The sequence below is a fragment of the Prunus dulcis genome, chromosome 1 (assembly GCF_902201215.1).
Source record: "Prunus dulcis chromosome 1, ALMONDv2, whole genome shotgun sequence".
Classification (NCBI taxonomy): domain Eukaryota; kingdom Viridiplantae; phylum Streptophyta; class Magnoliopsida; order Rosales; family Rosaceae; genus Prunus; species Prunus dulcis.
Window position 1 is genome coordinate 43451486 of NC_047650.1, and position 14468 is coordinate 43465953.

The 14468-nt window shown below is 36.5% G+C and overlaps 1 protein-coding gene across 1 annotated transcript; it reads right to left on the minus strand.

Moving 5' to 3' along the window:
- Window positions 1-3781: 3781 nt before the first annotated feature.
- On the minus strand, window positions 3782-14338 carry LOC117615275 (putative membrane-bound O-acyltransferase C24H6.01c). The gene is made up of 19 exons (XM_034344332.1): window positions 14031-14338; window positions 13870-13928; window positions 12680-12861; window positions 12546-12594; window positions 11553-11656; window positions 11383-11447; window positions 9930-10000; window positions 8489-8548; window positions 8256-8369; window positions 7581-7705; window positions 7397-7448; window positions 6653-6715; window positions 6364-6473; window positions 6183-6275; window positions 5998-6079; window positions 5562-5639; window positions 4910-4985; window positions 4777-4826; window positions 3782-4160 (listed from the first exon to the last, which is right to left on the minus strand). Exons 1-19 carry the CDS (start codon window positions 14143-14145, stop codon window positions 4119-4121), a joined length of 1590 nt encoding a protein of 529 aa, XP_034200223.1. The 5' UTR covers window positions 14146-14338; the 3' UTR covers window positions 3782-4118.
- Between the last annotated feature and the right edge of the window lie 130 nt (window positions 14339-14468).

Sequence of the window (14468 nt, forward strand, 5' to 3'; positions counted from 1 at the left end):
AGATGTAATAACCCAAAACAAAAATTCTTATTTAATTAGTAATTTATTTGGAGAAAAGACAATTTTGCCCTCGGAATATTTTATTGAGACAAAGGTGACTTTTTGATAGAGAAGGAATTTGCCAATTCCACTTACGCCATTGCGTAGAGCACGGTGAAATGAGTTCATAGACACGTAGTGGGCCCGAATCGGAGTTGTAACGAGAGAGTTATGGTCAAAAGAGTCTCAGTAGCACAACTGTAAATATTTCGAAGTTGGATTTATAAAACCAGCTCAGCCTCTTTCTCTCTCCTCGCGCGCGATCTCTCTCTCCTCTCTCCTCTCTCCCGTTCTAGCGGCCGTCGCCTTCCAAGAGACATCGACACCTCCACAGGGCACCACCGGCCACGGGACCTGTGGCGTTCGAATCGCCATCGTCTCCTCTCCCTTCGCCGACCGTTCCCCCGCCCGCCAAAGACCTGTGCTGGCCGGAAAATGCGAAAAATCGACGGGAGCTCACCGAAACTTCAAAGCCGTCGATCTCCCTCCTCCGGCCACCATTTCCGTCGACCCAGGTATGGATCTTGAACCTCTCGAGCTGTTCTAGCTGCCTGTTGGGTACGAATAGATCGATTCGTAGTGTAGCTATTGGATTTTTGAGATTGAAGTTTCGGCCGATTTTCGGCCTCCGTGATCGGCCACTTCTGTCCACTTTTTGGGGTAGGTCCAAGAACAAAAGTGGCTCCAAATATGGTGTTTTACCTAGGGTAGGAGTTTGGAGACGTGGTTTGAAGTTTTTCTGGCGATGTGTAATCGCTTTAGACACCCATCGCTGCCGGCGCGTGCTGCGGCGCGTGGGTGAGGGTAGTGGAGTGGCACTATATCTTGTTGTGATCCTTATGTTGTCACGAGCGTGGAGGATTTCGCGGATCTCAATTTGGATACCATTTGAGCCCCGAACGGATTTTCCATATTGTGCGATTTCCGGGTTCAATATTGCTGAACGTTGGATCGTGCTCAATTTCAGATATGTTGTTCTAGATAATTTCAGAATCGTGTAGGATTCGACAGATTGTGAATCGGAGTCCCGGATACTCTGAAATCGCGAACCCTGGGGCTAGGGTTTAGAAATTTTTCGATTTGCACGATTGTGGTCAATCCGATCGTCAGTTTCAGACCAAACTTGCAGGACATGGTTCCTTAAATGTGAGGAACTTATAGGAACTCTCAAATTAGTAATTGGAGGTCGTGGACCCCACGGGGCTCCATATCGACCAATATGGAAGTTTATCTCTTAATGAAGTTTCGGGTCCTTTCAGATGGTTTTAAACATCTGAAATGCCTAAATGGGCAGAAAAATGACTTTAAAGTTAGTGCACACACTTTTAGAAGTCTGGGGTCAGGGTTTTACTTAAAAACTTATACCGAGCAGTTTTATTAATTAAATATTCATGATGGTTCACCCAGGCAGACCCGCAGAAGAGACCCTGAGGAGGTCTAGCTAGCTCGGACCAGGAGTGGGTGGACTTTTCTTTTATAAATGATTTATAGAAATTGATTTCATTATTTGATCTTGAATAAGTTTTATTGAATATGTTTTCCTAGCATGAATTATGAAGTGCAATATCTTTATTTTTATGCTGCTCAGTTGAATATGCTAAAGAGTTATAGAAAGCAGAGTTTGAGAATTTTATCAGATAAAATAGCAGCATAGTTTCAGATTTAACAAAATCCAGTTATTTATCAGACTTTTCAAAAATATCTTATTTTAAACCACCGAGAGTACCCATCTACAGTTATTACCCTCAGTTATGCCGATGTCTACAGACATCCAGTCTACTTTCAATTTTGTCAGTGCACTTGACATTTGCCTCACGAGTTTCGGAGACGCCCGAACCGTGAGTGCCAGGATTTGCGGCTCGGATTGACTTGGTGTCCCGAGACCTGCTAGGATTTGCGGTTCGGGTTGACTTTGTGTCACCGAGACCTGCCAGGATTGCGGATCAGGCTGACTACGGTCCCCTGAATCCTGCCAGTTGCAACTCGGGTTGACTTTGTGTCACCTAGACCTGCCAGCGGATCAGGCTGACTTCGGTCCTCTGAATCCTACCAGTTTGTGGCTCGGATAGACTTTGTGTCGCCGAGAGGGGAATTGACGGAATTACAGGGGTACATCCGAGTGGTAGTTTTAAATTGATTACAGTGCTTTTATGCAAGGTTTGAGTACATTGCTTTTATGCAAGTTTGATTACAGTGTTTTTATGCAAGTCTTGATTTCAGTACTTTCATGCAAGTTTTATTGATCTTGAATACGATTGGATATATATATATATATATAAATATCTACCTTGACTTCAGCATGTGAATGCCGTAAGTTTAGTATGATTCAAATGCAGAGTATATATTCAGTCTTACTTAACTATTTTTACATTGGGGGTTAGTATATTCTTAGGAGATTTTATGAACCTTTATTTTTGTCCACTCACATTTTCAAATGTTTTGCGCCCCCAAGCTGTAGCGTGCACAGGAAAACCACCACCGGGCCATCTTGCCTTCCGCGCCATATTGTTACAAAAGTGTGGGTTTGTAAAAAGATTAACTTATCTGTATACTATTAGAACTGCTCTGATATTTGCCCTAGATTGAGAACTGAACTGGGTATTGTATCTTAAGTATGCTGGCTGTTGGTTGTATGGATATTTTTGCTCGTTTTGACAGGTGTAAGTTTTGGGATTGAGAAAAATACAAGGGAGACTCTGCCGAAATTTCGGTAGGAGTCAAGGTTAAAATTTCAAGTAGAAGGGCAAATACGTCAATTGTGCCCGACATTCGCCAAGTGTCGGACACGCACATGGTTCGACTCGAATTCCAAAGCTGAATTTGGTTCGGGTCCTGTCATAAGAAATTCTTTATATTTGCATGCCTTTAGTTTGAAAGTTGAGAGGTTTTCTGTCTGTTTTGAAAAAGTTTTGGTTTTTCTCAGAAGTGAAAATTTTTTGTGACTGAAACTTAAATTTATTAAATAAAAAATAAAGGAAGAAAATGTGGGCACTAGACAATGGCAAGTGAATAAGCATATGAAGGACAGTCTGCCCTGCCGGCGGGGTCACCCTTGGGTGGATGGCATTTTGGTCAGAATAACAAAAATATTGTATTGGTTTAAGTTTCAGCTTTTAACAAATTTGGCTATTTTCAAAACCAAAAACCTCCATAAAAACTCAAAACCCTAACACCCAGAGACGCATACACTATGCTTTGGTTTCTCAGCCACTGCCACCACCATGGCCCAATTGGAGTCCAATTCCGCATTCTCATCCTCCAACCTCGCTTTTCACGGTCCCAAAAGAGGTTCATTCTTTTCATAAGAGAAATGGTACATATTCTCAAGAGCAAATTCTGGTTGTAGTTTTGTTGTCGGTGAAACAGAAGACAAAGTTACTTAATCCATATTTTATAGTTTCTGCTTTCAAAAGCTTGCACGAAGTGGTGCATAATATTATCCCTCATTGTCTTCCCATTGTATTGTGCTCTATTTGCTGCCATTGCAGCATTATAACCATGATTTTGAATAAATAATAATAAGAAAAAATGAATCAAAATTGCAAGTCCAGCTTTTATTTTGTGTGTTCCATCCTCTGGTATTTATTATTTAAAAGTTCTCCTTATGTTAAATGAACTAATGTTTGCTAATATAGGGTATAAACAAACAAACATCAGTTATCCGAATCAAAGTTGGCAAAAATTAAAATGTAATTACTGGAATAACATCAGACTCAAAGTTGAGAGATCGAAAGTGAAAAAGAAAAAAAAAAACGAATCCAAAATATATAATTAACAAGAAAATTACAAATCACATTCTGGATTCCAATGGTCCAAAGTGCTTACTAGAGTCTCAGAATCAAAAGTTGGAATCAAAACTTTTGGCAGAAAGTATGGGTATGTGGAATGATGTATGGTTAATTTTGTCCACCAGTATGCGTACTTGTGTAAGATCTCTGTAGTGAACTCAAATGTCCTCAGCGTGAACCCACATACCTTCTATTATAATATCGGCAAACCCGTCTCCAATTTGGAACTTCGGATGGACGTTGGTTTCCATACCAGCCTTTAGCCATCGGGGCCGATTACATTGAGCCAATTTAGCTGCTACTTTGCTTTGCATCACGGATGTGGAACATAAGCTGCAGGACAATCCAACTTTAGACCAATCATAGAAATGGCAGGCACACACCCACTGTTATAACCAAAAGATAAAAAGAAAAAGAAAAACGATTCGCTGCTTATGTTTTTGTTGCTCATATTATGCTTGTGCCCAAAATGGTGTCATTTTGGTCTAAAATTAAATTGTTGGTGTTTAAAGATTTTATGAGGAAGATAATTGAAAGAAAGCCTGAAACAACCTAATTTTTTATACAAGAAAAATATCAGAATACGTAAGCAGAGATCTGAACTCCTATGATTAGACTACCATGTGCTTTGCTCCATTATATTTAGGCATTAGTATTCAAGAAACCGTCAAAGTTACTAGATAACAATTTTTAAGTATTATCCACCTCAAAAAAATTCTTTAATTTTTCATCATGCGTTAGATCTCCTATATATAAAAAAAAATTTGGATTTAAATTACTTTTGAGCAAAAATACAACCTGTGTAAGGCCATGATTGCAAACAGATTTCACTAGTTCTCCCCTTGATTAAAACACAAGGTGTATAAATTTCATGGAAAAATAAACCCCACAGGGTGTCTCTATAAATAAATCTACTCTTAGAGATATAACTAGATCATTATGGCATTACCTTTGTCCCAACATAAAACGTCAAAAGCATGCCAGCCAGAACAGGTAGTCCTGTACAAAGAATATCATTAGCACCCCAGCAGCAGCATTTGTAAGGATAACAGGGAACTTAACGATATAAAATTTCAACATACCTTCTCTGTTAAGGAATTGAGAAATCAACCAACTAATGCCAGATGGTCCAATAACAAAACCAACAAGGTTTGCTACCTACATAAACATTGGCTTTAATAAAAATATTGGATGCAGAAGCGTTAATAAAGCAAAAGGATTAGCATTTTAATTGGATGTTTGTATCATGATAGCTTTTACTCATTCTTGTTAACACATAAGGTCATTCCATTTTTGAAATACGTCAGTGGTTCATTATTATCTGTTTGGCAACTGGATATAACCCAAAGTACTTTGAAGTGCTAAGTACCTTAGGTTTTCCGAGCATTGGATTCTCACTGAAATCAGTTAGATGCACAAACATGTTACACATAAATATAAAGCATGCCCTTTGATCAACATGAAGAGTGAAGGAAAAGACTCCTGAAAGTATAAATTTAAACAAGTATTGTTTCATAAGAACCATAGGAAAAAGGTCCTTATTACTACTTCATTTTGGCTCATTAAGAATTCTGAATGTTCATGTGGTACTGGGAATTTAATCATCTGGTATTATTTTACTGATCCAGGAAAATGTCGTATTAAATGCACAAATTTCAAAAGTCAGTATGATCATCAAGTGGAACATAACTATTTATGAATGGTATATGCCTTAATTAAATATAGAATACAGACCATGAGACAAGTGATAGTGATAGCACCAGCAACTGCACTTAGTTCGCGAACAACAAACTCCCCATGAGTACTTTCAACCTGACAAGAATACAACTCAAAATATAAACCAAAAAGAAAATTGTAGTTCAAGGGGCAATTTGGCACAAAAAGAAACAGGGACCAAAGTGGGACACATGGCAAAGTTCAGGGGCAGGCACAGAGCCAGTCACCATACTGGAAAGGCCAAAACCAGTAGCCTACAACCACTGCCCCAGTCTATATGCTCAGCCCATTCCTTTTAAAAAGTTCTGTCCCTGTTCAGGGGGTATAGCTAAATATTCTTTGGCACTGAATACCTCCAAGAAAAAACAGTACGTGTTTGGCTATATGAGAGGTGGAAAAATTGGAATGGTCATCCTCACTAAATTAAGCCGTAAGATAGGAAGAAAGAGGTCACCTGAAATGCATTTACTGCTGATTTTAATATCATTTCCGGAATAAAGAATAAGCATGTCAGCCATGCCCAGGAAAGAAGCTTCCTAATGCCAATGACAGAAAATAAGTTAAAGTAAGGCACAAGTTTCAACAAGGCTCTGAGTAAGATGTAATCAAGAAGAAAAGGTCAACAGCAGCTAGAAGTACCACTCTAGATCATGCCAAATGGCAACAAATGTGAATACAACCCACACATTGAGAAGCTTCCTCCGAGTGCCCCCAAGAGGAATGTACAAATACCTATTGTTGTCATTTCCGAAACAAACATGTCGGAGTTAGAAACAGGATTACAAGAGAAATTCAAAGCACAACAGGTTGAAAGTTTCACCTCACAAGCCATTTGTTGTAGGAAGCATGCCAGTTCTTCCAAAAGGTTTCCAGGTTGTAGCAATTATTTATACACCTTGGCATATTCTCAGGGACCTCAATGCCACATATCTGCAGTAATTGGAAAGAACAACAAAATCACTTTCCACTGTATAGCAACATTAATAATTAAAGCTTGTTAAATCATTATGTGCACAAATTACAGATAGAACAACGTATAGTAGACAGCACCCAGAGAAAAGGCCAAATTTCAGAAGAAAATAAATAAAACTTCATTTACATATACCCACCAGTGACCAGAACCGGAAATAGCGCCATATCAGAAAAAACTTTAGCCACATGAAGATTAAAACCTGCACAATCATAAGAAAGTAAATAACCTTGACCTGAGCTGAAATAAATAAATGAAACCACCCTACAACGAGGATGGAAATGGAAACAAAGTAAAAGGAAAAACTACTAAAAGACCCATAAAGAAAATCCATTTGAAATACTTTTTCACTCATAAAAGTTCACAAAATGAAATATAACATCGAGATAACCCAACTCCTTAAACTTCATTTTGTTGCAGACTGCACAGTATCTGAGTATGGTGAGAAACTTGGAAATACTTAAATAAGAAATTGTTACATCACATCCACGAGGACTGTAAAGATCACAAGTTAGTTTTTAATATTAATAGTACCGACTCCTTTTCACAAATAACCATTTGAGGATTTTTTTAAAGCATTAATCACCAATAGCTTTTGACTAATTCTCAATCCAAAGAAACTTATGAATATTTTCTATTTAAAGATATATGTATTCAGCATTTTGTATAACAGATCTCACAAATAGAAATAAATTATTCAGCACTGTCCATGCAAACATTGTCTATGGTGTGTCCTTTGCATTTTCCAAAAGTAAATGGTCCACCTTAAATTAATAATACGTTATTTAGCTTCACAATGTATTTCCATTCATATAATATGAAAACTTGAGATATTAAATCTCTAATCATGAAAAACCTTGATAATGTAAGGATCATCTCTTACCCCATATCCAATAATAAACACATCCATAGGATGTAACTCTTTCCACATGCCACTAATAGGTACAGAAGAAGAAAAAATTGTTAAAATATTATTCAAAAGATAGAACATGCATACACACACATGCACGCACAGACACACGTGCACACACCATATATGGTGTATCTTTAACTATAAAGACACTCACCTGATTGCAAACGCATTGTAATAAAAAAGATGTGTCATTAGTTCCATCAGAAGAAGACTGAATACCCAGCGCAAACCATACCAAGCAATGTCTCTAGCTGATAAGTTATTTTGAGGAACATCCAACTGGAAGAACATTGCAATAAAGATAATTGATGAAACTCCGCAGTAACATACAGGAAGGACTAGCATATCCAATGGATGGAAACAGAGATTCAGTGCACTTGATAATCCGGAAATGATCAACTCTTTGAGTTAGTTTGAAAAAAATCACATATGTAGGAAAAATTCCAAACTACAGGAACAACAGTCAATGTATTGCTTCAGCAACAGTCAGGGTATATCAGAAGTCCTCAACAAAACAATATAATTTTTTATTATAAGAAACAGAGACACTAAACAATATCATTATTGTAGCTAAATTCATTCGAAGTTTGTACCATGAAGGCAGGTGTTTCAAACTTTATACTTGGATTTTTAAGCATCTGAATATCACCAAAGCCTTTATCTCTCGAAAAACACCTAGGCAACCAAAGAATGTTTCTCAAACGGGAAAGTCTGTGTGATAATTATCATTCATTTCAGTAGTTCATCAATAAAAGACAATAATCATACCAATAGAACACTAATGCACAAGGAAGAGAACAGGACAGTATCTATATTGAAAGTGACAGACCTGTGAGGCAAATGCATTGAAGCTTACAATCGGCCCAGCAAGATAAAGTGGTGCATATACCAAATAAGAAAGGTAAGTCATAAAGGAAAATTTGTCATTCTGGACACCTTTCTCCTGAGTAAAACAAGCACGTTTATGAGCATATGGAGAAATTAATTCAGATGGAAGTTAGTTTAAGGATCCATCAACTACAATAATACTGGACTCACACTTGGTGGATAGTGTAAGCTAACCTGTAAACTTTGGTAACAAGTTTTTCCTGATTTACAAATATCGCAGCGTTGAATGTGTTTCTGCAATTGCAAGACCAAAATAAGTATCACCACTAAGTAAATCTTTAAGGCACAAAGTATTCCTTGACAATAATCTGCATGCATGAATAAACTCTTAAGAGAAACTCCATCTGAATGAACCCAGGAATCACCAATAGGTACTGATACATGAATTGATTTGAGGATTTCCAGATAATACTATATTAAATGCTGTTACATAGTAATTGGCAAGCTCGTTAAGGACAACAAAACATAAAATTATGCTGTTGAGTACGAGCGCAGAAAACTAACAACATATCAACTTCAAAGCAAATGAAAAGGTTATCATGCACCATAAAAGCAAGCTGCAGAACAAGGGCATTAAAAACGGGCAGGGTTGAATAAAGAGAAATCAATAACCACTCCTGACTCTCACTTTGCAGTTTGGGGAACGGGGAAGCGCGCTTCAACTTTATGGAGCTGTTTGGTCCACTCTGTATTCTGGAACATTTGGATGGAGCGTAATAGGAGAATTTTTGAAGACTATAAGGGAGTGGGAGTGAGTGAGCTTTGGGATAGAGTTAATTACTGGGCAGCTTTGTGGGCTTCTGTTACAAAAGATTTTAAAGACTATTCTTATTCCACTATTATGAGGGATATGGCAGCTGCGGTTAACTGGGGGGTGTGTGTTGTTCTGTGGTTTTTCGGTTTTGTTCCTCCCTGTAAGTTTGGGAGGGTTTGGTGCTGTTTTGTTTCTCTCTGTGTTTGTTTTTGTTTCTTTGGTTGCCTTATCCACCTCCGTGTTCTTTTGCTTAATAAATTTCGTTTCTCAAAAAAAAAAAAAAAAAAAAAACCACTCCTGACTCTCATCCACAGAAAAATCTGAAGAAAAAAATACTTAAGGTTCTAGAGCAGTAAGTAACATATGCTGATTATTCTTCAGACCATGGAGGGCTGGAGAATAGTCTCTAAACTAAACCCATTTGACTTATGTACGGAGGCCTAAATGGTTTTGTTAAAAGGAGGAATAAATTATCTCCTGCAAAGATTTAATGTATTAATTACACATGTATTTAGGCTCATTGTTTTGGAGTCTTATATTCAATGTTTGAGTCTCTTTATGTCACATGATTAGGTGTCATGAATTGTGTCTTTTAGCATTTCATAGTAAATTAGTTGTGATGCTGGAATTGTTTTGAATTTCGTTGGGAGTGAGTCCAATACACCTACTGCATGATACCAAAGGCAAGGGTCCTGATCTCTCTTTTCATCCTTTCTCTTACTATTACCCTACATCACCACCACTACCAGAAGCTTGAAAGGTTTGTAATATCGGCTTCCATGTAGACAAGGTAACGAAAAATCAGAGGAGTTGGGCGGGAAAGAGAAGAGAGAGATCAGACCTCAAAAGGAAAAAAATTACCTTATGGTCAAAACGAGAATCTCGATGTGCCCAATGGTAATCATAGCCAAAGCTTATCATGCGCAAAACAACTGTCACAAACAGCCAGAGTTAAAAATAAAAAAATATATATATATAAAAGCATGCATGTTGTGCCCCATGAATCCATCTCCTTTTTACTTTTAACTTCCATCCTCTATGTGTCTCAACTGAAAAATTTTACTTTTACTTTTGTTCATGCATTTACTGAAATAAGTATATAGGTACAATGAACTTTTGATTTCGCATTTTCTAATTTCAGTAATGTGACTTTTAAGAATTTTTTTAGTTTAATCTTATTGTGATTTTAAGGGGTGGTATCTAATTACCCTCTAAACTTTGAAGTCAGTTCTGCTTTGCCCCCATGTACTTTTAATTTAATCAATGTTCAGTCTAAAACAGAAGACAATGACCATGTGACTAGCACAAGAAATCAAGATCAAAATTACTAATATGTAAATCCACCATTAAATAAAAAAGCAATGAAAAGTTTAAAAATAAACTCATCTCCCAACACCACACCTAGCTCCATCATGGGCCGCCATGGTCACTGCCAACACAATGTGGGCCACCATGGTCACAAACAAAACCATGCACTTCCACCATCAATTAGTCATCTTCACAATAAAAACTCCACAGCCTACCTCTAACCTTAAGCCACCCGTCAATTAATAAGTGTCACCATAATCAAAATTTTACACCACCACTCAGATGAAAGGACTCATAAACACCATTTACAGCCATAACTCATGAAACGACTCAAATTTTAAGACCCATAAATCCACCAATTCAGTTCTCATATAAAAAGCCTTACACACCCTTGACCTATCATCCACAAAGCTTAAAGCTGTGGCATTGTGGGTCTGCTCCAAGCAGCCACTTTTCACCTTCATTCGAACCAAAAAAGCTGTCACTGAGAGGAGCCCCAAATTACTCCAAATGTTCATCAGTCTGAACTTTGTGTTGTAAGTTTGTATTAGTAAAGGATTTGATGAATTACTTTCATGGAATTTTCAATAAATAGATTGCTAATGCATGTACCAACTATATCTATATTTAACTTTCCACGGGAAAGTTCTGTTGTGGAGAACCGTGGAATTTAGATGAATTAAATAGTTAGTTCTGCATATAAGATGTTAGCAAAAGCATTATCTTTGAAATTGAGGAAAGTGATGGCTCATAAGAACTCTTATACAGTGTTGAGGAAAGTTGATATTGGTAACCCCATCTGGGTCATTGTTATGATGCGCATGTATGTGTCTACATATTTACGCATATGTGTTTGATGACCAATTGTATGCACTTGATATGGAAGAGTAGGTAGAATATGATATATAAAAACCACAATAATGAAAGTATGATAATTGGAATTAAATTTTCAAAAAAAATCATTAGGAATCCAACACAAAAATAAATCATGAGGAAAGAAAATTACCAAAGTTAAAGCAAATGTGCCATCTGAAAGTGCCCCGAAAGTTATCCAAATATGCCCACCGTTGCCTATGTGCAATGATAAACAGACCAGTAAGCAGATATATCAGAATTTATTGCCTAATAATTTAACTACCCAAAGAAGGGCTTAATAGCCTAGCCAACAAAACTCACCCAATCATGGAAAATGAATATCCTTCATAAACACGATTGCACAGAAGAAAGAATATGTTGAAAATCCAAAATACGAAAGAGAAGTACTTTGTTCGTGCAAATATCTGCAGAAACAAAAGTCTAGTAAACATATGGCAAGAATAAAAAACAGTACAGCACAGCTATGATGATGAAAGAAACAAAATGAACTCTAAGAACAGACTCAAATTTTCAGATTGTATATTATTTTCTTTGGTGATCTTAAGATGTAGGAAATTTTTTTTTTTTTTTTTGATAAAGCATGCAAAAACACAATTTTCACTCACATAAAACCAAATTATAAAAAGAAAAACTAACTTATACATCAACTCAGCACCTTAAATTTCGCATGCAAAAGGTTCGCAACCATTACAAGAGCTTACAGTCATTCTGTACCTTTTTCTAGAAGCCTTATTCCCATAGATTTTACAAGTAATGAATTGCAATTGTACAGAAAACAAGTAACCATTTAAAATTTGGAATGTAATAAGGAACAAATAATAAAATAGAAGTCAGAACTAAATCCCCAATGTATATTTTTCCACTGTGTTAAATTAGAACCAAGTTTGAGTAATTCAAATATTTATTAAAAAACGGAGAATAATACAGATTGCACTCTCACCATCGAAGTATTATATTTCAAATTTTCAGAAGTTTTAGCTCCTAGAAGCACAAAGAGTGGTAAAAAATGAACAAGAATATCAAATGCTAAGTCAGCAAGACATGAAAGTTTAGACATTCAAATGTTGGCTAACTCTTCATATGAAATCACATTGTTTTGAAACCTAAGCAATGTTCTTTATGTGATCATAACACATACTTACACACTAGGGTTCATGTGGAACTTGTATATTTCAGAAAACAACTTAACTGAAGAAAAATAATGCAATATAACTGTAAACAGAAAAAGACTAATGATAACAGTAATAAAAGAAAATGCATTACATTATGTATCCACACTTGAATGCAACTCACCTTTACTAAAAGAAAATTCACTGAAGCGATTGAGAGGATAAATATTATGCTTGCAGAAACAACGAAAGTCAGAGAACTGCAGCCTCCTTAGACAGAGTATAAAATCCAAGTATTATTATGAATGTAACACATACCAGGCTCCATGCAGATATGATAGGTATGTGAAAGATATCAAAATCCAAATAATGGACATCCCTCTCGCTTTTAAGTGAAAGCTTGTCCTCAATAAATTAGCGATCAACGTAAAAAGTGTAAAAACAACGGTGAGAACAGGTAAATTTCCTTGAAAGTTTCTCCATTGTGCATCAGAAACATCCTAAGCAGAAAAAAAGAAAGGGGGTATATCAGATAAATAAAGATTTTATAATTCTGTGAGCATTCAGTGCATTCATATTATGCACACAGTGATGCTGAAATAATCCAACACATGAACAAGAATTATATCCAGAAAAGGTCTATCTAATAATGAAATTGCCAACCTATTACAAGCCAAAGAAGGTAATGCAGGAAAATAATTGTTGAACTCGTAAAGTTTGGTAGTGTAAGAATGTTATCAGTAGAATTTGTCCTCAATCCACTTAACATCCCACCTTGCCAACCGTTAATTAGCTCCAATCCAAGAATGCCTTTCCAAATCATGCTTTTCTATGATAATTAAGAAAGAGTCAAATTTACATATATACACCCGTACATATACAAATATATCTTCAGATACCATGCAACTGTAATGGCACCTCTGGCCCTTCGGATTAAAGTCGTGGTTTAGCCAGCTAAGAACCTAAGAGCTAAACTTTAATCCCTAAAAACCCAGCTCTACAACCTAAAATAATTAATCATGCCCTACTTGGAATCAAAACTAAAGAACTTATATATGATGAGAAAAAACAAAACAAAAAACATGAGCCTCATCTGTTCAGCTACCCTTGCAAAAGAATAATCAAAACACAAAGTCGTTTAGTCATCTAAAATGTGAAAAATTAAAAATTAGAACATCTCAGTTCCATAAATAAAACTGAAACGAAAATGTGGATAATTGAACAATTTCCAATTGAGCTGATGAAGAACCTAAAAACTGAACCGTTCCGGTCATTAATTTACAGCCCATAAATAAGTTACTTTAGAAAGTATATATATATATACTTGGAAATGGAAAATAGAACAAATGAAAGGAAATAAAATATTCATTCAACTGACACGCTATGATATCTTTCTTGACTATCTCCTACGTTATTTTTGAAAGGAAATACAATCTAGAAAAAGAAAAAAAAAAACGAAATTGAATGAGAAAGGAAGAAGACGAAAGGTGAGGAGAGAAGGAACATACATTGAGGCGATGAGGCAACAACCATCCAGGACGCAAACCAAAGAGTTTAAGATAATGATCTGCGTATGAGAGAATTGCATTTGCATTTCAATTGATTAACGTAAAAAGAAAAATTGAAAAAAAAATTGAAAAAACAGAGGAAATGGTTTGGGATTGGGTACCACGAGAGAGCTGAAGGGATCGATGAATGATGAAGGTGTAGAAAGCAGCTGCGTAGAGAATGAGAAAGCCAAGCTCTCTTTTTTTGTTGCCGCTGCTGCTATTCAACAAATTCATAGCTGATGACAAAGAGCTCTGTTTTTTTCTTCACGTCAATTTCAATTTCAAATTATGCCCTACAAATTCATAGCTGCTCTGTTTTCAACCCACTCCATCTCACTTCTGCTCTCTCTGACTGAAAAAAGTCTTGAGTCCCAAAACAATTAAAAAAAGGGGTCATTACATTTTGGTCACTGAGGTCAGGGTCAAATTTAATTTTGTTCACCTTTCAATTTTTCGATTTTCGTCATCACACTTTCCATCAGTTAAGACGCACGTTGTGCGTGGATGCAGGGGCAACTTTTTGCCGGATTAGGTCATGTGAATTTCGTCGGGAGTGG